This window comes from Arachis ipaensis, chromosome B7 (assembly GCF_059453495.1).
Source record: "Arachis ipaensis isolate K30076 ecotype BB chromosome B7, ASM5945349v1, whole genome shotgun sequence".
In the NCBI taxonomy this organism is placed as follows: Eukaryota; Viridiplantae; Streptophyta; class Magnoliopsida; order Fabales; family Fabaceae; genus Arachis; species Arachis ipaensis.
In genome coordinates, this window is record NC_142442.1 from 31,764,534 (window position 1) to 31,785,817 (window position 21,284).

The 21,284-nt window shown below is 36.3% G+C and overlaps 1 protein-coding gene across 1 annotated transcript; it reads right to left on the reverse strand.

Annotated features, from left to right (window-relative positions):
- Positions 1-1,641: 1,641 nt before the first annotated feature.
- On the reverse strand, positions 1,642-13,898 carry LOC107606921 (uncharacterized). Its single transcript, XM_016308924.1, has 4 exons — positions 13,788-13,898; positions 13,352-13,682; positions 12,806-13,267; positions 1,642-2,054 (listed from the first exon to the last, which is right to left on the reverse strand). The coding sequence occupies exons 1-4, from the start codon at positions 13,896-13,898 to the stop codon at positions 1,642-1,644; spliced, it is 1,317 nt and encodes a 438-aa protein (XP_016164410.1).
- Between the last annotated feature and the right edge of the window lie 7,386 nt (positions 13,899-21,284).

Genomic DNA, 21,284 nt, shown 5'->3' on the forward strand with positions numbered 1-21,284 from the left:
TAATCTCACTTAGTCTACCCTTAACATCGAAGAGTAAGTCAAGTGAGCATAATTGTTATTAATCCACAAATCCTAGCTAACTTACTAATTATCTTAGTAAAAAGCTAGCGTTAGTGGAAACAATAACAACTAACAACCCAAGAATTATCACTAAATGTTGGACATTATGACTCTAGTAATCCATATACTCCTTTCCCCAAGCCAAGGGGTAGACATTTACCCCATAATCAAAATTGGCATTTCATCAAACACATAGTGGGCATAATCATAAAATATGACAAAATTAGGAAAATGATAAAAACTATGAACCACAAATGATCAAAATCAACAAAAGCAACTCAATAAACATATAAAAACCATCAAACATCAAATTCATGAACTAGAACTCAAAATTACAAAAGTAAATATGTATTGACAAAGTGACTTAAAATATAAGAAAGTGTAGAACAAGTAGTATAATAAAAGAGAAAATTAAAGAAATACTTACAATAGAAATAAGCCAGAGACCAAGATCAAAATTGAAAATTGGAAGCTTGTAGATGAACCCTAATTACAACCTAATGAAAATTGAGAGAAACCTAAGCTAAACTACCCTAAACTACTCTTAAGTGTGTAGTATAATGTATGGTAGTATATGGTATTGTGTTGTGTTGCTTGCCCCTCATATATGCTTCAGCACCTTCAGAAATGGGCCAAAAATCCCTTAAAATCGCAAGCCACGTGACTTTTTAATGAAGTCGCGCGCTGGTACCTGTGCGTACGCACAGATGTGTGCGTATGCACACTTGCTGGATTTCCTCTTGTGCATACGCACAGAAGTTGTGCATGGGCACACTTGCTGATTTTGACCCTTGTGCGTAGGCACACTTTGAAATGCTTCTCTCCATTGATTTTTTCATGTTTTCTCCTAATTCCATGCTTTTCTTCCACTCTTATCAAGCCATTCCAACCTATTACACCTGAAATCACTCATCAAAACCATCAAGGCATTGAACGAAATGAAAGTGGAATAAAATTGATTAAATTAAGCATAAAATAGCATGTTTTCACAATTGGATATAATTTAGAGAGAAAACACAAAAGCATGCTATTTAGGTGAATAAATGTGGGTTTATATGATGAAATCCACTCAAATCAATCCAAAATTTATCATCAAATGTGAACTCATCAGTAGCCAAGATCAAAACCAAATCAGAAGGATATGGCACAGCTCTTCAACCAATAAAGGCCTCTTGTAAAGAATTCGATCTGAGAATTTCTCAAGCTTTCACTGCTCGAGCTCATTATGACAAAGAAGAAGAAGAACTTGAAGCAGAATCGGTTCGAATCAATGAAAAGCTAGCCAAGGTTCGAAAGAGAAAAGCTGACATGGAAATACCCTTGGCTACAGCCCAAAACAAACAACAAAAGCTCTTCAAGGAACTTTGTACTATCGAATCCAAGCAAGAAAAATGTGAAAAACAACTTGACAAAGCCCAGAATGAAGAGTATGAGCAAAATGAAGCACTGTCTGCCCTAGACAATGAGAGAGTTCAACTTTATTCAGACTTAGCAGAACTTTTAGCACCACATGTTTTACCTCTTGAGAACATTGATATGTTGTAATGACTCTTTTGTGTCCTGACTTATTCACATATATTATTAATCTTGATTTGGCATGCATCGATATTGCTTCAAATACTTTCCATTTATTGAATTAATCACGTTCCCAGAATCAATATCTTTAATTCGATATGCATTTCCAGAGTACAACTCGATTACTTGAAAATGTCCTTCCCAAGTAGGGGACCATTTGCCAAGGAATCTTGACTTCTTTTCCATTGGCAATACAACTTTCAAAACCAACTCTCCTATACTGAAACATTTCTCTTTTACTCGACGATTATAACTTCGAACAACGTTTTTCTTTTGTCGAATCATATTCTCAAGAGTCGAAACACGCTCGGAGTCTAAATCATTTAATTCGTCATACATTGCATTCCAATAATCATCAACTGGCAACTCATCTTGCCTCAAAATCCTCAATGTTTTGAGATTAATTTCTAAAGGCAAAACTACATCATGACCATATACTAATTTATAAGGAGAAGTACCTGTTGATCCTCTTGGTGAGTTTCGATAAGCCCACAAAACTTGACTTAAAGTCTCATGCCAAGTTCAAGGTTTGTTTCTGATGCGTGAGCATCTTTTCTATCTTTTCCTAGTAAATTTGCATCTAATTTATTGAGTTTAATTAAGAATTAATTATATTTTAGCCAATATGAATGCTATTTTGAGTTTTGTGCGATTTTATTCATTTTAGGTAGCATTCGGATGGATTTGATGAAGTTTCTGCAGAGAAAGAGAAGAAACCAAGGAGATGACCAGCGAATACCGACGCGCATGCATGGCTTACGCGACCGTGCGGAATGGAGGAAATCGCAATGACGCGATCACGTGTCTGACGCGATCGCGTGTCTGACGCGAACGCGTGGACTGGAATATGCACAAATGACGCGAACGCGTGACCGACGCATACGCGTGACATGCGCCACGTGCAGAAAACGCAGAAAAATGCTGGGGGCGATTTCTGGGCTGTTTTGACCCAGTTCTTAGCCCAGAAATCACATATTAGAAGCTGCAGAAGGGACAAATCAAGTGGTCTCCACCCATCAGCTGAAGACTTGTTAATTAATTCGAATTTAAATTCAAATCTTATTTTAGGAAAAGATATTATTTTAATTTTAATTTTAGAAATTTGATTTTTAAATTATTAGGATTAGTTATAAAAGGGATCCCAATAGGGTGGTTCCAAAACAACATTCGAGAAGAACATTCCACAACATTATTCCATACAAATTTACATTCCATATTCCATGAGCAACTAATCCTCCATTGTTAAGGTTAGGAGCTCTGTCTATTGTATGGATTGATAATATTATTTTTCTATTTTAATTCATGTTTTGATTTATATTTCAATAATTGTTTTCGTTCTTTATTTTATGAATTTGGGTGGAACGAAAGTATGACCCATGTTCTATTTGAGTTCTTGTATAACTTGGAAAAGCTCTTTACTTGAACAATAGCTTGAAAACATATTATCCTGAATTTCTAATTATTTGTATTTAACGGGATACGTGACATATAATCCCTTTATTTTTGGATAATTAGGATTCTTGTGGCATATAAACTAGAATTTGATCATCACCCTCTAATTGGAATTAATTGACCAAGGAATTGGCAGTTGATGAATTTTAGAGGAGACTAGGAAGGTCTAAGGAATTAGGGTCTCGTCACAAATAGTTTGCCATGAATTAAATCTTACATGATTAAAATTAGTTAATAAGAAAAGTCAATCCAGAAAATAGATAACTCTAAAGCCTTAACTGCTTTCTCAATATTTTATTCCTCACCTATTCACCTACCTTTCTTCAAAATCTTCTTTATTGTTTAATACTTTTGAACTCTCAATTACTCTTTTCTGTTTGTCTAACTAAGCCTATCAAATACTATTGTTGCTTAATCCATCAATTCTCGTGGGATCGATCCTTACTCACGTAAGGTATTACTTGGTACGACCCGGTGCACTTGCCGGTAAGTTAGTGGGTTATAAAATACCGCACCAAGTTTTTGGTGCCGTTGCCGGAGATTGACTGTGATTAACAACTATTAGTTGTTTGATTGTTTAAATTAGGCGTTCTAATTTTAATTTTATTTAAAAAAATTTATTTAAATAAATAAAAAAAATAGCACTAATATTTTTCTTTAATTTCTGAAATTAAGTTTGGTGTCCTCTATTTATTTTTATTTTTATTTTTATTTTTATTTTTATTTTTATTTTTCCTGTTTATTTTTATCTTTAAAATTTTCAAATTTTTATTTATTTATTTATTTAGTATTTTTATTTTATTATTTTATACAGGTTACCTCACAGGGACTTCTCTACACTCTGACGTAGAGAGTCCCATATTTTCTTGTCTTCTGGTTGTTTATGCGTAGGAACAGAGATAAAGAACATCTCTTAGACTTTGATCCTGAACCTGAAAGAACTTTCAGGCGACGTTTACAACAAGCAAGACTTTGCAAGGCTGCAGAATCCACTATGGCAAATAATAATGCTAATGCCAATGTGGTAAATCCGAATGGGGATGATCAACAGAGGAGAGTGCTTGGCTCTTATTCTGCCCCTACTGCGGATCTTTATAGAAAAAGTATTGTGGTGCCTCCTATAAATGCAAACAACTTTGAGTTGAAGCCACAATTGGTCACCTTGGTACAACAAAATTACCAGTATCATGGACTTCCTCATGAAGATCCAAATCAGTTCATATCTGATTTTCTGCAGATATGTGATACTGTGAAGACAAATGGAGTGAATCCAGAGGTGTACAGACTCATGCTTTTCTTGTTTGATCTGAGGGATAAAGCAAAGCTATGGCTAGATTTCCAACCAAAGAAAAGTCTGAATACTTGGGAAAAGGTCGTTACTGAATTTCTCACTAAATTTTTCCCACCAAAGAAGCTGACTAAGCTTAGATTGGAGGTTCAGACTTTCAAACAGAAGGAAAGTGAAACACTTTATGAAGCTTGGGAGAGATACAAGCTACTGACTAGGCAATGCCCTCCAGACATGTTCTCCAAATGGACACAACTGGATATCTTTTATGAAGGCATGGGTGAGATGTCCAAAATGAGCTTAGATACTTCTGTAGGTGGCTCATTGCACAAGAAGAAGACACCAGAGGAGACTATTGAGCTTATTGAATTGGTTGTAAGCAACCAATATCTGTACTCATCTAACAGGAATCCTGTGAACTCTGAAACCTCTCAGAAGAGAGGCGTGTTGGAAGTGAAAGCTGTTAATGCTCTTCTTGCTCAGAATAAGCTTATGTCTTAGCAAATAAATCTACTTACTCAACAGATGGGTGGCATACAAGTCTCAGCTATCAACACTCAAAATCCACCCCAAGAAATCTCCTATGACATGGCAGGTAATTTTGTTCAAAATGATAATCATGATTATGCTCAACCTTCTTATCAACAGGTGAATTACATGGGGAGTGGTCCTAGAAATCCCAACAATGATCCATATTCTAAGACATACAATCAGGGATGGAGGAATCACCCAAATTTTGGGTGGAGAGATCAACCTCAGAGACCTCAGAACTTCAACAATAATTCTCAGGGTGGTTTTCAACAGAACAATCATAATAACCGCCAATTTCAGTCTCAGCAACAACAACCACCTCAGCAGGCAAATTCTAAATCCCAAGAAGATTCTAAATGGGAGATGATGATGAGTTTCATACAAGAAACCAGAGCCTCCATTAGAAACTTGGAGGTGCAAATGGATCAAATGAGCAAGCAATTACCTGAAAGGTCTTCAAATACATTCCCTGGTGATATAGTGGTGAACCCATGAGAAGATTGCAAGGCTATTCAATTGAGAAGTGGTAAGGTGGCTGGTTCTAAGACCAAGGTCAACGAAGATCTAGTTGAAAAGGAAGCTCCAGAGGAGAAGAAGGAAGAAGTGGAGCATGCCCCTTCTAAGCGGGCAGACAACCCGTTTCCTGACTCTCTTGACACTTATCCCACCTTACCAAAGGCCCCTGAATACAAGCCAAAAATGCCATATCCTCAGAGAATTCAGAAGGCGTCCAAAGAAAAACAATTCTCTAAATTTTTAGATGTCTTCAAGAAACTGCAGATCAACATTCCTTTTGCAGAGGCTCTGGAGCAAATGCCTCTCTACGTTAAATTTATGAAAGAGTTGTTGACCCACAAGAGGAATTAGAAGGAGCAAGAAACCGTGGTATTAACCAAGGAATGCAATGCTATTATTCAACACACCCTTCCTGAGAAGATGCCAGACCCAGGAAGCTTTGTCATTCCTTGCACCATTGGAGAAGTCGGCATTCAGAGAGCTTTATGTGATCTTGGAGCTAGCATCAACCTCATGCCACTTCAGTGATGAAAGAGCTTCAAATTGAGGAGGTAAAACCCACTCGTATTTCTCTGCAACTTGCTGATCTTTCTATTAAATTACCTGTGGGTGTGGTCGAGGATTTACTTGTTAAAATAGGACCATTTATTTTTCCTGTTGATTTTGTTATATTAGACAAGGAAGAGGAGGTAAAACCCTCTATTATACTTGGTAGACCCTTTTTAGCTACAGGTAGAGCTCTGATTGATGTACAAAAGGGTGAATTAACCCTGAGGGTCAATGAAGAACAGGTGGTCCTAAATGTTTTTGAAGCTCTCAAGCACCCTAATGATTCTGAGGGGTGTATGAAAATAGATGTTATTGAACCACTTGTTCAAGAAGTACTGGAAGCTGAGGTACTTGATGATGTTCTGGATCCTATTTCTGAGTGTGAATTAGTTAAAGTTGACGATTTACCACCCCAAAAGGAGCTGATGAACACGCCAATCAAGGAGGAGGAAGCCCCCAAACTTGAGCTCAAACCCTTATCCCCTTCTCTGAAATATGTGTTCTTAGGTGGAAATGATTCATATCCAGTGATTATTAGCTCTTCTCTGAAGCCTGAAGAAGAGAAGACGCTTATGTCAGTGCTCAAGAGCCATAAAACAGCTCTTGGGTGGACCATTAGTGACTTGAAAGGGATTAGTCCAACCAAGTGTATGCACAAGATCCTCCTTGAAGATGATGGCAAACCAGTTGTGCAACCACAAAGGAGATTCAATCCAACTATGAAAGAGATGATCCAAAAAGAGGTAATGAAGTTATGGGAAGCAGGTGTTATTTACCCTATTTCTGACAGTCCTTGGGTAAGTCCTGTACAGGTAGTTCCCAAGAAAGGAGGGATGACAGTGATCAAGAATGAAAAGAATGAGCTTATTCCTACAAGAACAGTCACAGGATGGAGGAAGTGCATAGATTACAGGAGGCTCAACACTGCTACAAGGAAGGATCATTTCCCTCTCCCTTTCATTGATCAGATGCTTGAGAGGTTAGCTGGTCATACTTTTTATTGTTTTCTAGATGGATATTCTGGATATAATCAAATTGCAGTGGACCCTCAAGATCAAGAGAAGACAACATTCACATGCCCCTTTGGAGTATTTGCCTACAGGAGAATGCCATTTAGACTTTACAATGCTCCAGCAACTTTTTAGAGGTGTATGCTTTCAATTTTCTCTGATATGGTTGAAAAGTTTATTGAGATATTTATGGATGAGTTTTCTGTTTTTGGTAATTCTTTTTAATCATGCCTTAAACATTTATCTCTTGTCTTGAAACGGTGTCAAGAATCAAACCTTGTTTTAAATTGGGAAAAATGCCATTTTATGGTTACAGAAGGCATTGTTCTTGGACACCGGATTTCAAGTAAGGAAATTGAGGTTGACAGAGCAAAGGTGGAGGTAATTGAAAAATTACCACCACCAACTAATGTTAAGGAAATTAGGAGTTTCTTGGGTCATGCAGAATTTTATAGAAGATTTATAAAGGATTTTTCTAAAATTGCTAAACCATTGAGCAACCTGTTGGTTGTTGATTTTCCTTTTGTCTTTGATTCCGATTGTCTGCATGCTTTTGAAACTCTGAAAGCAAACCTTACCTCTGCTCCCATTATAGCTCCCCTCTGACTGGGATTTACCATTTGAATTAATGTGTGATGCTAGTGATTTTGCTATAGGAGCTATTTTAGGACAGAGGCATGGTAAGCTTGTACATGTCATTTATTATGCCAGTCGTGTGTTAAATGATGCTCAAAAGAATTACACAACTACAGAAAAGGAATTATTAGATGTTGTGTATGTTGTTGATAAGTTTAGGTCCTATTTACTTTGTTCTAAGGTTATTGTTTATACTGACCATGCTGCTTTGAAGTACCTTCTAACCAAGCAGGATTCTAAACCAAGATTAATTAGATGGGTGTTGCTCCTTCAGGAGTTTGATATTGAGATAAAAGACAGGAAATGGTCAGAAAATCAAGTAGCTGACCATCTCTCCAGAATTGAGCCTGAAGCAGGAGTGCAACCACCCACAGCTGTAACTGAGACATTTCCGGATGAGCAATTATTCCTCATTCAGTAAGCTCCATGGTTTGCAGACATTGCAAATTATAAGGCCATGAATTTTATCCCAAGGGAGTACAGTAGGCAACAAGTGAAGAAGCTATTGACTGATGCAAAGTACTACATTTGGGAGGAACCATACCTTTTTAAAAGGTGTTCAGATGGAATTATCCGGAGGTGTGTCTCAGATGAAGAAAAACAGCAGATTCTTTGGCACTGTCATGGTTCTGAGTATGGAGTCCACTTTGGTGGTGAAAGGACAGCTACAAAGGTCCTTTAGAGCAGATTTTACTGGCCGACTCTCTTCAGAGACTCAAGAGCATTTGTAAATCATTGTGACAGATGTGAAAAAGCCACAAATCTCCCTGCCAACCATGAAATGCCACAGCAGGAGATTCTTGAGGTTGAGTTGTTTGATGTATGGGGTATTGATTTCATGGGACCTTTCCCACCCTCACATTTAAACAACTATATTCTAGTGGCAGTCGACTATGTGTCCAAGTGGGTGGAAGCTGTGGCTTTGCCCACTAATGATGCCAAGGTGGTAATGAGCTTTCTTCAGAGATATATCTTCAGCCGGTTTGGTATCCCAAGGACACTCATTAGTGATGGAGGAAGTCACTTCTGTAACAGACAGCTAGACTCTCTTCTGCATAGATATGGAGTCCGTCATAAAGTGGCAACCCCCTATCACCCTCAGACAAGTGGACAGATTGAAGTTTCCAACAGGGAACTTAAGAGAATTTTAGAGAAGGCCGTCAGTATTTCAAGAAAGGACTGGTCTAGGAAGCTTGATGATGCTCTCTGGGCATACCGGACAGCGTACAAGACTCCTATTGGCATGTCCCCTTATCAGTTGGTCTCTGGAAAAGCCTGTCACTTGCTAGTCGAACTGGAGCATAAAGCTTACTGGGCAATCAGGTACCTGAACCTTAATTCAGAAGCTGCAGGAATTAAGCGAATGCTTCAGTTGAATGAGCTTGATGAATTCAGATACTCAGCCTATGAGAATGCCAAGCTCTATAAGGAGAGAACTAAGCCATTGCATGACAAGAAGATAGCCATCAGAGTCTTTGAGCCAGGACAGAGAGTGCTTCTATACAATTCAAGGCTCAAATTCTTTCCTGGGAAGCTGAAATCCCGGTTGTCAAGACCATTTGTGGTTACCAGAGCTTCACCGTACGGCCATGTGGAAATACAGGAAGAGAATTCTGACAGGAAGTTTACAGTGAATGGCCAGAGGCTGAAGCACTACCTTGGAGGCGAGATCGATCGCTAGAGGTCCACTCATCTGCTGAACTAGCAGAACTGACCATCAAGCTAGTGACGTTAAAGAAGCGCTTGTCGGGAGGCAACCCGATAATTTCGTATCCTTAGTTATTTTTCGTAGTAGTAGTTTTCTTACTTGTTTGGTTTTTATTAAGTTCTTACTAATTTTCTGATCATGCAGCTATTTTATCATAGGAACCGAACACCTCAAGCTATTTGAAAAAAAAAAGGGGACACACGACGCGCAAGCATCATTGACGCGAACGCATCAATCATGTGTGCGTGAACAATGAAAATTGACAGAGAGTTGTGCGGGAGTGGCGCTGGACTCATGCCTTTCGCACGCAAACGCGTACCCCACACGTTCGCGTCGTTTGTGATGTTTGCTATTCACGCGGGCGCGTCACCGACGCGAACGCGTGACCTGCAAATTCGACGTAAAAGAGCGTTTGGGCAGAGAGTTGTGCCGGCTTGGGGAAAGAAGTGTGCTAAAAGCACAAATTTGGTCACGCGGACGCGTGACTGACGTGTTCGCGTCAGTTGCACATATGGCCATCCACGCGAGCGCGTGCATGACGCAAACGCGTCGTATGCAAATTTGGCTCCCAAGCCATGCGAACAGAAAGTCACGCAGGCGCACGACTGGCTTCGCGCGAATCGCACAAAATCCAGGGCATGCGGATGCGTGCCTGACGCTAACGCGTCATTATGAAGAGTGCGCGACCCATGCGTACGCAGCCGTACGCGAACGCGTCGCTTGCGCCGCCCAGTTTTCTTTCTCTCTCTCTTCTCCCAATCCTAATTCTCTCTTATTCTCTTATCCTTTTATTTTTCTTTCATCTTAATATTTGTCTCTTCTATTTTCAGACCTTATTTGCTTGAGGACAAGCAAACATTTAAGTTTGGTGTTGACGCTTCGCTTAAGGGTTTTCTGTTTATTCCTATGGCACCGAAAGGGAGGCGAATCATCTTCACAAAGGAGCACAACCTAAAGAATAAAATGACCGCTCAGATAACTAAGGTGGTTGAGTTCCTTTCATTTTTTTTCCTTCCCGCTTTTATTATGTATGTTCTGGTTTTCTGCTAGTTTGCTTTGTTTGCTGCATGATCCTTTATTAGTAGATTCATAGGTTATAGTTTAATTTTTCTGTTAAGTGCTTTAATTTTGAAAGATGTCTCATGTATTGCCCACTAAGCTTGAAATCAAAAAGAAAGAAGAACAAATGTAGTGCATGAGAATTTGAATTTAATTTTTAGAGTAGTCTCATTTACTTAGATGTGGTGGTATTTTCTGTAATTCTGAATGAATGCATGAACAGTGCATATTTTTTATAGTGAAGTTTATGAATGTTAAAATTGTTGGCTCTTGAAAGAATGATGAAAAAGAGAAATGTTATTGATAATCTGAAAAATCATAAAATTGATTCTTGAAGCAAGAAAAAGCAGTAAAAAACACAAAGCTTGCGAAAAAAAAAACAAGCAGAAAAAGCCAATAACCCTTTAAACTAAAAGGCAAAGGATAAAAAGGATCCAAGGCTTTGAGCATTAATGGATAGGAGGGCCCAAAGGAATAAAATCATGGCCTAAGCGGCTAAATCAAGCTGTCCCTAACCATGTGCTTGTGGCGTGAAGGTGTCAAGTGAAAAGCTTGAGACTGAGCGGTTAATGTCGTGATCAAAAGCAAAAAAAGTGTGCTTAAGAACTCTGGGCACCTCTAACTGGGGACTCTAGCAAAGCTGAGTCACAATCTGAAAAGGTTCACCCGGTTATGTGTCTGTGGCATTTATGTATCCGGTGGTAATACTGGAAAACAAAATGCTTAGGGTCACAGCCAAGACTCATAAAGTAGCCGTGTTCAAGAATCAACATACTGAACTAGGAGAATCAATAACACTATCTGAATTCTGAGTTCCTATGGATGCCAATCATTCTAAACTTCAAAGGATAAAGTGAGATGCTAAAACTGTTCAGGATTGCAGTTGTAAACCCCACTATAAGAGAAGACATGGGCTTAATCGAACTCTCATTCTCATGCAAATTCACATCCTAAGCTTATATTAGTTTTGGTTGCTTGAGGACAAGCAACAGTTTAAGTTTGGTGTTGTGATGCGTGAGCATCTTTCCTATCTTTTCCTAGTGAATTTGCATCTAATTTGTTGAGTTTAATTAAGAATTAATTATATTTTAGCCACTATGGATGCTATTTTGAGTTTTTTGCAATTTTATTCATTTTAGGTAGCATTCGGATGGATTTGATGAAGTTTCTGCAGAGAAAGAGAAGAAACCAAGGAGATGATCAGCGAATACCGACGCGGACGCATGGCTCACGCGACCGCGCGGAATGGAGGAAATCGCAATGACGTGATCGCGTGCCTGACGCGAATGCATGGACTGGAATCTGCATAAATGACGCGAACGCGTGACCGACGCGTACGCGTGACATGCGCCACGTGCAGAAAACACAGAAAAACGCTGGGGCGATTTCTGGGCTGTTTTGACCCAGTTCTTAGCCCAGAAATCACAGATTAGAAGCTGCAGAAGGGACAAATCAAGTGGTCCCCACCCATCAGCTGAAGACTTGTTAATTAATACGAATTTAAATTCAAATCTTATTTTAGGAAAAGATATTATTTTAATTTTAATTTTAGAAATTTGATTTTTAAATTATTAGGATTAGTTATAAAAGGGATCCCAATAGGGTGGTTCCAGAACAACATTCGAGAAGAACATTCCACAACATTATTCCATACAAATTTACATTCCATATTCCATGAGCAACTAATCCTCCATTGTTAAGGTTAGGAGCTCTGTCTATTGTATGGATTGATCATATTATTTTTCTATTTTAATTCATGTTTTGATTTATATTTCAATAATTGTTTTCGTTCTTTATTTTATGAATTTGGGTGGAACGGAAGTATGACCCTTGTTCTATTTGAGTTCTTGTATAACTTGGAAAAGCTCTTTACTTGAACAATAGCTTGAAAACATATTATCCTGAATTTCTAATTGTTTGTATTTAACGGGATACGTGACATATAATCCCTTTATTTTTGGATACTTAGGATTCTTGTGGCATATAAACTAGAATTTGATCATCACCCTCTAATTGGAATTAATTGACCAAGGAATTGGCAGTTGATGAATTTTAGAGGAGACTAGGAAGGTCTAAGGAATTAGGGTCTAGTCACAAATAGTTTGCCATGAATTAAATCTTACATGATTAAAATTAGTTAATAAGAAAAGTCAATCCAGAAAATAGATAACTCTGAAGCCTTAACTACTTTCTCAATATTTTATTCCTCACCTATTCACCTACCTGTCTTCAAACTCTTCTTTATTGTTTAATGCTTTTGAACTCTCAATTACTCTTTTCTGTTTGTCTAACTAAGCCTATCAAATACTATTGTTGCTTAATCCATCAATCCTCGTGGGATCGACCCTTACTCACGTAAGGTATTACTTGGTACGACCCGGTGCACTTACCGGTAAGTTAGTGGGTTATAAAATATCGCACCAGCTTCCAATCTGTTTTTAATCAAACTAATTAAAATTTTGTTTGCCGCTTCGACTTGCCCGTTGGCCTGTGCATAATAAGGGGTTGAAGTAACCATGTTAATATTTCTCGAAGCTGCAAAATTATTAATTCGCTGACGAGTGAAAATAGTCCCTTGATCGGTACTTAACGTTTGAGGAATTCCAAATCGATGGATTATATATTCCTCAATAAAATCTATTATTTCATTTTGCCCAGCCTCTATAAGAGGAATAGCTTCGACCCACTTCGTGAAATAATCAATGGCCACCAAGATAAATTTATGATTCTTCGACGAAGAAGGGTGTATTAACCCGATTTGGTCTAAAATCCAATCTCGAAATGGCCATGGCTTAATGATCGTATGCAACTCAGATGCTGGGATCTGTTGCACTACTCCATGGCGTTGACACTCTTGACACGCCTTTGCATAATCGATGCAATCTTTAACCATCGAAAGCCAATAAACATGATTTCATCGTAAAACCCATTTTATTTTTATCCCAGCCTGATGGGCACCACATATACCTCTATGGACTTCCCCTAAAGCAATATCTTTATCGGCTTGACTTAAACATCTCGAAAGACTTCCATCGATTCCTTTCTTGTATAACTCATCAGTCATTACTACAAAATTTATTACTTTCAACTTTATCTTTCTGTCCACTTGAATACTGGGATTCTTTAAATACTCAGCAATAGGTTTTCTCCAATCATCATCTTCCCATTCATCCAAATACAAAGCTTCTCTTTCATCCACTGGCACTAATATTTGGCAAATTTTTGTCAATTTTCTTAGCGTTTCAGGGCCTATTTTATATCTCGAAGTAATCTGAGCTAACTCATTAGCAATTTCATTCTGAATTCTCGGAATATGGACTAATGAAACCTTTCAAAAGGAAGTTAACAATTCCCATGCCATTGCTAAATATTTTTGTAACTTCTCATTGTTACATTTGAATACCTTCAACAACTGTTTCAAAACTAACTGAGAATCCCCAAGGATTTGAACTTCTAAAGCCCCTTTTCCGATCAAAATTTCAAGGCCCAAAATTAAAGCTTCGTATTCATCCATATTATTCGAGCAAGAATATTTTAACTCACAAAAATTCCGATGGAATTTCCTCTAGTGAGATAATTAAAATTTCCACTCATGCACCATCCTTATGCTTCGAACCATCAAAATATAACTTCCAATAATCGACATGGATGTCAATTATATTTGCCCCCTGGTCATTCAAATTATTCGAATGGTCAACTAAAAAATCTGCAATGACCTGTCCTTTCACAGCCTTGGCTGGAACATATTGCAAGTCGAACTCTGTTAATGCCAACATCCATTTCTCTAGTCGACCTCGCAACATCGGAGAAGTCAACATATATTTAACGAGGTCGGTTTGTGTAATGATTTTCACAGGTTTGGCAACTATATAGCACTTTAACTTTGTGCAAGCGTAATAGAAAGACAAGCACAATTTTTCAATAGGTGAATACCTTGTCTCGATATCAGTCAAAACTCGACTAAGGTAATAAACGGCTCGTTCATGGCCATTCTCATCATCCTGAGCCAACATACACCCAATCATGTTCCAAGATGCGGTAATATATAGTTTCAAAGGTTCACGAGGGCGAACATTCGCCATTGTTGGCGCTTTGGACAAATAAGCTTTAATTGACTCGAAAGCTTCTTGATGTTCTTCCGTCCATTCAAATTGTGATTCATTTTTTAGTTTTACTAAAGGTGCAAATATTTGAGTTCGACCTGAAAGATTCAATATGAACCTTCGGAGATAATTAACCTTTCCAAGAAAAGATTGTACTGCTTTTTTTGACTTAGGAGGGGATAATGCCAGGATTGCATCAGTTTTATTCTTATCGATAGCAATCCTTTTTTTATGGACAACAAATCCTAAAAAGTTTTCTGCTAACACACCAAACGCACATTTTAAAGGATTCAGTTTTAACCCTTTCTTCCGTATAGTAATAAATGCTCTTCTCAAATGATCGATGTGTTGAGTTGCCGAATTCGACTTAACCATAACATCATCAATATATGCCTCTATAAATTTCCCAATGTACTCATGGAAAATGGTATTCATAGCATGTTGGTATGTTGCACCAGCATTTTTCAAACCGAATGGCATAACTACCCACTCATAAGTGCCCAACGCCCCGAGACATCGAAAAACAGTTTTGGACACATCATCTTCAGCAATGAAGATCTGATTATACCCTGAATAACCGTCTATAAAACTTAGAATTTAATTTCCTGCAGCAGAGTCAATTAACATATCTGGTATAGGCATAATATACTCATCTTTCGGAGTGGCATTATTCAAATCTCTAAAATCAATACACACTCTTAATTTTCCATTCTTTTTCATCATAGGCACTATATTCGAAACCCATTTAACATAATGAGCAGTTCGAATGAATTTTGCTTTAATCAAGTGTTCAATCTCTTCTTTAATCTTTTGATTAATTTCAGGAGCAAATCGTTGAGGCGTTTGCTTTACAGATCGAGTGTCTGGTTTCAGCGCTAATCAATGTTCCACAAGAGAACGATCGAGACCAGGCATCTCATGATAATCCCAAGCAAAATAATCTCTAAACTCATGTAAAAGATGGTATAATTCAGTTCGAAACGAGGCCACAGGACCTTTGCATATATAAGTAATTCTAACATCATCAATAGATCCCAAATTAATTTCTTCTAAGGGATTCTGTGATTTGAACCCTTTTGCATGTTCATTATCTTTTACTGAGTATTTTTCAAAACCTAAAGGTTCTAAATCATAGATGCAATCAAAAGAAAAATCAATTGATTCATTAGGATTAAAACAAACTTGATTATTTGCTGGATTAACAACAGCTTCATTTTCAATACAATGAACTTCTGCTATTTCAACAACAGTTTGACTAACAATATCATCAGAATTATGTAAATAAGAAGAGCTTAAACCATGACTAAATTTGATATAAGAGATCGAATCTTTAGTATGAGAAGAAAAAGAAATTACATTCCTAAATGATTCAACTTCATCAGAAGAATCACCTTTATTTTCTACTAAAAGGAAATTACTTAGATACTTATTTAAAGTTACCAGATAATCCGAGACGTCTTGCTCATTTGCCATCGAAGAGCGTCATCGAATCACCACTTATGTGGAACAATCCCACCCAGTTGGAGGAACGCTAAGTTGTGGATAACAAAGCTTCACACTTAAACCCTCTAAAGTCAGATAGCACCTTCACAATTGTACGAATTGAGTACCCTGTCAACATTCAAAGGCTTTAGTTTTGGACTATACACCTTGAAATCGACATGCAATTGTTTGACATATAAATTTGAATCAGCCTTAACTACTTCAGGTTTTCTATCATCTGTCCAAAGAAGGACGCTCTGATGTACAGTAGATGGTACAGCCCCAACTCCATGAATCCAATCTCGACCCAGTAAGGCATTATAACTTGCCTTCGAAGACACCACCACAAAGACAGTGTTTTGATCAGAAGATCCAACCTTCACCCTAAGAGTAACTAACCCTTTAGCAGGGGTCGATGCACCACTAAAGTCCGTTACTGAAATATATTGGTTGGGATCAAATCATCAGGATACTTTCCTACCTTCACTAGCATCCTCTCAGGCAATAAGGTTATAACGGCCCCTCCATCTATCAGAACTTTGTTTACCTTAATCCCACTCATAGTTGCAGTAATATAAAGTGGGTGCAGATGGGATTCTCGTTTCTCAGAAGGCCTCCGAAAATAACTTGGTTCATCCTCATATCGAATGAACGAGAAGGCTTCCTCATCATCCATGTCATAATCATCCTCAGGATCACCTTCATATTCTCCCAAATACTCAGTTGGGATAATCAAAATGGTACCGACCATTTTCTCGTCTCCTTCTTTGAAATATTCTTCATCCAGGTTAGCATCTTTGTCTTTATCAATGAATGGAATATTAACCACTGCTTTACCTTTGTCCAATTTCACAGGGGAAAGGAATTCCTTTCGGATATGTCTCTCTATCAGCCGAAAAGACTATTCGAGAATGCACCGATAGAGTTGCCCCTTTGCCCTTATCAGCATGAGCCACTTTAGACTGCTGTTGCCCCCTTCTTCCTCTACCCCTTGGATTTTCCCTGGCTCAGCCATGGAAATAGGGATATCAACTTCGAGGAGGCCCCATATGCTCCCACTGTGGGTTACGCCTGTAATGAGCATCTCTGTTTTGGAACTCCTGACAATTTCGAATCCATTGCACACCTACAGCTTGAGAACGGCTTATTGGAGCCATAGTACTTTTCTGAGGGTCACTAGAACTTTGACCCTCTACTCATTGAATAGGATGCTTTTGATGAGCTTGCTCCTCTCGATGAGCCAGTTCCTTCTTCATTCTTTCTTTTTTAAAAATTGCTGCAACTTCAGCATCGAATACTGCATTGCATCGGGGACACAGAGATACGTCCCGATCCTTGAGTTTTTGCTGCATCAAAAACTCCAACAACCCATCTCCTACATCGGGATAGACAGCATAGACATCTGACTCAAAATTCTCCATAGCCATATCAAAATCATAAGACATTCTAACCATATTCACACCAAAATATGGTTAAGCAAAACTGGCTTCAGTATCAAAAGGATCAGAATAAACTTTTATTTCCTTTTTTCCATCATTGAAAGGACTGTTAGAAGACGCTAACAGCAGGCTAGATATAGAGCTGCTAAAAGTCTCAAGTAGAATTCTGAGGTAAAAATTGAAGACATCACTATGGAGCCAAACAACAACAATATTGCTATTCCTTATACTCCTAATGCTCCTGAGCAACCTAGGAGAACTCTTGGTTCTTAAACTACTCCAAATCCTTTCTATGGCAGTAGCATTGTTGTGTCCCCTGTAAATGCTAATAATTTGAGTTGAAGCCTCAACTCATCACTTTGGTACAACAAAACTGTCAATTTCATAGACTCCCACAAGAAGATTCAAACTTGTTCATTTCTAACTTCCTGTAAATTTGTGATACAGTCAAGACTAATAGAGTCCATCTTGATGTTTTTTGGTTGTTGCTCTTTCTGTTTGTTGTATGAAACCGAGCCAAGTAGTGGCTCAACACACAATCCAAGGAGAGCCTGGATATATGGAACAATGTGGTCAGCAGATTCAGCACACAACCCAATCTTTGATGGTGTTATTCTTCAATAAAATATAATTTTTTTAGTATAATCTTTTATTTGTCTAAAATATTAATGGTTAACCACCAAAAACGTCTCCAAAATATTCTAATGCTGACAAAAATAATTCTAATTTTTATTATCGATAAAAATACCCTTAATTAATTTAAAAATATGTTAAAACTGTCCATCTATAAAGATAGATGTGGTCCATTGACATTTTAGTGTGATGTGACAAATAGAACGATGACGTGGACCTCATCTTCTTCTCTTATCTCTTCCCAATATTCTTTTCTCTCCATTCTTCTCTTCTCTCACTTATCAACCCTCTAATTCAATATCCACAGCACTTCTATCAGTCGTGACAGAACCGTCAGCGAACCAACACCTCTTTTTTTTTTTTCCATTTTTCTACACTTACTTTTTCTCTCTCACATTCTAACCATCAACATAACCATTAATACAGGCATCTATTGTCCTCTTTAAAATCACAAAAATAAAAAAAAAAAGAAATTAAAAATTATTTAAAGATAGTATAACAAATTGACTCAAAATAATTTATCTAGAATTATTTTAACAACAACAGAATAAAGGAGAGATCATATTAAAAAATAAATCATACATAACTTCAAGTTGAAATTATAATTTTTTTAAATTTTAATAAAATCAAATCCCATTTTTTAAATAATTTATGATGGTAATTCCCAAATTTCTCAGATCCTCAACACCACTCTCATCCTCACTTTATAAAACCTTCTTCTTAAACAAAAAATCTCTATTTCTCATATTCCAAATCACTATATTTTGTTGAAATTCTTGCACAGAATACTGATTCAATTCCAGTAATATTAAGAGGGAAAAGATGAAAAAGATGCAGTGTGGAAAGAAAAGAAGAGGACAGTGATACTAGGACTACAAAAATAGAAGAATCAGCGCTATTATCTCCTGAAGCTACAAAACTTCATGAAGAAGAAGAAGAAAAAAGAGAGAGGAGGAGAAGAAGGAGCTCGCAACGACAAGCAAGGAGCAGTCATTGATGGTCAAAAGAGAGAGAGACGAACGATGGAAAAGACGGTTTGCAAGCGGCTGCTGGTGGCATCACAAGCGGTGACACCACCATAGCCTTTCAATGCCTTTCAGAAGCTCTTTGCCTCCAAAAATTATTTTTTAAGAAGATGAAGAGGACGAAGAACAAAACAATGATGAAGAAGACACTTTAGAGTAAGAGGAAAAATGAGAGTGGGAGAGAGAGAATGAGAAGTAATAAAAATGATAATGGTGATGAAGAAGATACTGTGAGAAAAAGGAAGAAATGAGAGAGAGGAGACGGGTAATTTCTAAGGTTAGAGTGTGTCATATACCAATTTCGTTTGCTACATCACTCTTTTTTGTTAACGAAAATTTTTTTTACAAGGGTTTCTTTTGGCACATTTTTAAGTTAATTAAGGGTATTTTTGTTGATAATAAAAATGAGAGTCATTTTTGTCAGTGTTAGAATATTTCGAGAGTATTTTTGGTAGTTAACCCAAATATTAATTACTAATAATATACTAAACTAGATCATTTTTATTTAAAATATATAAAATCTACTCTTAAATTATTTTAAAAGACATACAAATATAACTCTAATTAAAAAAAAGAGTAAACTACTAAAATGGTATTTGAAAGTTCGCATGTTGACAAAACGAACCTCAAAAGATCATAATACAATTTTTTTCTGCATCTTCTAAATATTTATTCAAATGTTATCACAAAAATTTAGATATAATAGATAAGCCGTTTATTAAATATGAAATTTTTTTGTTACTTACAAAAAATATAATATTTATTGGTTCTTTTTATCGTATTTTCAAATCATTCAGAGACTATTTTATCGATAATATCTTTTAGAAACCTTTTTATCAGTAGCTGAATTTTTCAAATGAAGATCTTTGTTACATCAATAATTTTCATTTATCCAAAACTACCTTTTTAAAAAAATAATAACCCACAAATGCATAAAATTCTATTTAAGAATAAAATTGACAAACTAGTACTTGTGTGTTGTGACCTGCTTTATTGAGTAATTACCCAAATTAGTTCTGGAAGTTTTTGAAATTTAGTTTCTCAAGTTTCAAAATAATACACAAAATAATCTCTAACATTTGTTTCTGTTAGACAATACAATCTATCTTTGTCAGTTACTAACGGTAGCTACAGATGTCGAACATTAACTTGCACACTTTTATGGTTATTAAGTGTTTATGTATGTGAGCTGGACAAATTAATCCCCAAGATAAAGTAATAAAGTACAAAAATAATTCACACATTGAAGTACAAAACAAGTTCCAAAAAATTTTAAAATAATTCCTAAAAAAATTTTAAAATTTTAAAATAGTCCTTTCAAATTATTTATATATAATTATTTTTAAATTAATAAATTTTTAATTTATTTATCTCAAATTTAATTTTTATTTACAAAAATTTTCTATGTATTTTCAAAATAAATTATAAATTAATTTTAAAAAGACACTATTTTTCAAAAAATAATTTAAAATAAATAAATTCATATTTATTTTTTACAATGGAAGATATTAATTTAAGTCAATTTATACGTATTATATTCTATGATCATTTTTTAATGACAAAGAAGAGAATGAATTAGTGTTGTTTGAAAAAATAGAAAAACTTTCATTTAGTATAATTTTTTTTACATAAATAATTGAAAATATTTGTGCAAATGTTTATGAAGGCAACATTTTAAAACTTGCATGGAATACGAACTAAATCATCTATGAAATTAAATTTGTAAGTTTTGGTCAACCACGAGGTTAATGTGGATGATTCATAATTCCAATATGAAATTTTTAATACTTTGCAACACTTGAAGAAGAAATGTATCGGTAAATCTAAGTGTTTTATTCATGTTTCTTAGACATGACACAAGACAGAGCACAATTACGTCGTTTGATTCATGTAGTCGACCTCACTTAGTGGGACAAGGCTTTGTTGTTGTTATTGTTGTTCATGTTTCTTAGAAAATTTTAGGATTCCTTGATTATAATATATAAAATAGGTTTTCAGCTAAAGTTATTTGTGCTACAACTATTAGCAATTATGTTAAGAAAAAATAGATTTTTTTTAGGAATATTTTTTTTAAATTTATTTAGTATCAATATTTTGAGAGATATAATGACCTTCATAATATAATGACCTCTTAAATTTAGTTATTATTATAATTTCTACTTCACCTCGATATAGGTATCATAATATGTAAAAGTAATAAGTGAATGATTAAATAATA